This window comes from Pinus tabuliformis, chromosome 7, assembly GCF_031772625.1.
Source record: "Pinus tabuliformis cultivar Carrire ecotype Pingquan chromosome 7, CPIR1, whole genome shotgun sequence".
NCBI lineage: Eukaryota > Viridiplantae > Streptophyta > Pinopsida > Pinales > Pinaceae > Pinus > Pinus tabuliformis.
Genome location: NC_142293.1, coordinates 307,566,265 through 307,569,264, shown reverse-complemented (window position 1 = coordinate 307,569,264; position 3,000 = coordinate 307,566,265). Strand labels below are relative to the sequence as shown.

At 46.9% G+C, this 3,000-nt stretch overlaps 1 protein-coding gene across 1 annotated transcript; it reads left to right on the top strand.

Annotated features, from left to right (window-relative positions):
- Nucleotides 1-337: 337 nt before the first annotated feature.
- LOC149247098 (uncharacterized) lies at nt 338-1,204 on the top strand. Its single transcript, XM_089443415.1, has one exon. It carries the CDS (start codon nt 338-340, stop codon nt 1,202-1,204), a length of 867 nt encoding a protein of 288 aa, XP_089299541.1.
- The last annotated feature ends 1,796 nt before the right edge of the window (nt 1,205-3,000 follow it).

Below are 3,000 nucleotides of genomic sequence, written 5' to 3'. Positions count from 1 at the left end.
CTGGGATAGCCACCTATGGCCAAAAGACTCCAAGAAGAGAGGACGGAAGACAGATCTTCAGCGAACTATCGAAGTAGGAAAAATCCTGGTTGACTCAGGTAGATATGCAAAGTTAATGAAGTACTACAGTCCCTCCACCAGTAGTTGATCAATGAAGCTCGCATCCTGGAATCTAAGAGGGCTTAACAGCCCTGGAAAACTACGAATGTTGAAGAATATGATAAAAATGGAAAAGCCTCAGATGTGCTTTCTCCAGGAAACAAAATGTAACAGTTCTACCCTAGAAGAGATACTTTCCAAGGCCTGGCCAGGTTGTCGATCTGTAGCTGTAGACGCCATGGGAGCTTCAGGGGGGCTAGCTATTGTATGGAACTCCCAAGCGGTTACTCTCAAGGATTTTCATGCCTCTCATCACTTCATTCAAGCAGTCTTCCACATCCTGGGTACCAACATTCATGGCAACCTAACCAACGTCTACTTTCCGCAAGACACAGGCAGCAAAATCAGGCTCCTTGATACTATTGAAGTCCTTAGCAACAACAGAAGTCACCCACTATGGATAATGGCAGGGGATTTCAATATGATTACCAATAGCGAGGAAAAGATTGGCGGAAGATATAGATTGGAGCCGGACGCTGCACGCTTCAAGGACTTCATCCAAGCAACTTCCCTCATCGACATGCCATTCTGCAATGGAACCTTCACTTGGAGCAATCGCAGAGCTGGTAACTCCCGTATTGCCTCCAAATTGGACCGATTTCTTATTTCTGATAACTCAGTGCACCTCGGCGGAGACCTCTCAGCGGAAATTCTTGCCCATTCGGGGTCGGATCACTGGCCCATAGCACTGCAATGGAGAAGACCCGGAGATCAGACAAAAAGACCATTCCGATTCGAAAGTTTCTGGCTATCTCATCCCGCATTCAAGGACTTCGTCAAAACGACCTGGGCCTCTTTCCTCCCACCGGAAGGAGCACGGATGTATCAATTTCAACAGAAGCTCAGGTTCCTAAAAAATCAACTAAAAATATGGAACCGGGAGACTTTTGGAAATATATTCAAGGTGCAACAAGATCTGCAACAAGAACTGGTGAATCTCCAACAAAAAGTAATTACAGAGGGACACTCGGAGACCACCCTGAACCAAGAAAGACTCATCAACAGTCAGATGGAAGCCAGAAGGAAACAGGAGGAAATTTACTAGAGACAAAAATCAAGAGTCAGGTGGCTGAAAGAAGGGGAGCGCAACACAAAGTTTTTTCACAGAACTACAGTGTAGAGAAGGATACACAACTCCATCCCCTTCATCCAAAAACAGACAGGGGAAAGAGTCGAATCGCATGCAGAAATTGAAGAAGCACTCCTGGACCATTTCCAACTTGTCCATAAGGAACCAGCAAATGATAGGCAACCGGCAATTGAAAAAATAATCAGCAATGTGCCAAAAATCATAACGGAGGATCACAATCAGCTTCTTATGAGTCCCATTCTTCCCCAGGAGGTAGACGAAGCAATGAAGCAGCTCAAAGAAGGTAAAGCCCCAGGCCCGGACGGATTTACCACCACATTCTTCCATGCTTTCTGGGACTTGATAAAATTGGAGGTGTGGCAAATTGTTGAGGAATCCAGAACCACACGCTGGCTCCTCCCCTCCCTCAACTCCACTTTTATCACTCTCATCCCCAAAGAGGAGAACTCCATCACACCCGACAAGTTCAGGCCCATTGCCCTATGCAATGTCATCTACAAAGTCATAACCAAAGTCATCGCCAACAGATTGAAGCCCCTCCTACCTATGCTTATATCACCGGAACAGTCAGGGTACGTGGAAGGACGACAAATAATGGATGGTATACTCCTCACGCATGAGATTATCCATTCCCTAAAGCACTCTAAGCAGGCAGGTATGATTCTCAAACTGGATCTCTCAAAAGCCTTTGATAAGCTTAGTTGGTCCTACATTCAACAGATGTTAAAAGCTTTTGGATTTGATTCCATGTGGATCCGCTGGATCATGAACCTTATAACCTCCTCTCACTTTTCCATCCTGATAAATGGCATCCCCTCCCGCCCTTTCAAGCCCTCGCGTGGTATAAGGCAAGGTGATCCCTTATCCCCCTTCCTCTTTGTTCTGATGGCGGAGGGTCTTGGTAGACACATAAAACATGCCCTCCACTCTCGTCAGCTTAAGGGCATCTCGATTCACCACACCCCTGCCACTTCTCATCAACAATTTGTTGATGATACTATGCTCTATGGTTATCCCTCTGCCCAGGAAGCAGCTCAATTCAAATCCCTCCTCAACGACTTCGCTGAGGCCTCTGGAACCCAGGTCAATACCTCCAAGTCGCAGATTTTTTTCTTTCACACCCCACCTCAGGTCAAATCTGCTATTACTCGCATTCTGGGCATCCCTGCAGCGACGCTGCCCTCCAAATATCTAGGCGCTCCCCTCACTGCCTCTGCCTTAAAACAGCCAGCTTGGAGCACCCTTCTCGAAAAGCTTGAGTCCCGCCTCAACCTCTGGACCTACAGATCTCTCAACCTTGCCAGCCGGGTAGTGCTTATTAAATCCGTCCTTCAATCCATGCCACTCTATCTTTTTTCAGTTCTTGCAGCACCTAAGTGGGTCATAAAAAGAATCAGAAACCTACAGCGCGATTTTCTATGGGGTAGCTCAGCCACAAATCGCAAATGGGCTCTGGTTAAGTGGTCCACTGTTTGCATGCCAAAAGGCAATGGCGGCATTGGCCTTCGGGATCCAGAGCACAGTAACGCTATCATGAATGCCAAGATCTGGTGGCAATGGATCACAAACCCGGAAAAGCCTTGGGTCAAAATCTGGACAGCCAAGTATGCCAACCACAGACCTCCAGAAGAACTCATTAGGTTCACGCCCACTGAGAAAGGGTCTTTAATTTGGAACGCTGCCAAGCAGCACTATCACTTAATCCAACAGCACAGCTTTTGGGAGATTAGGAATGGAAAACTAGCAAGATT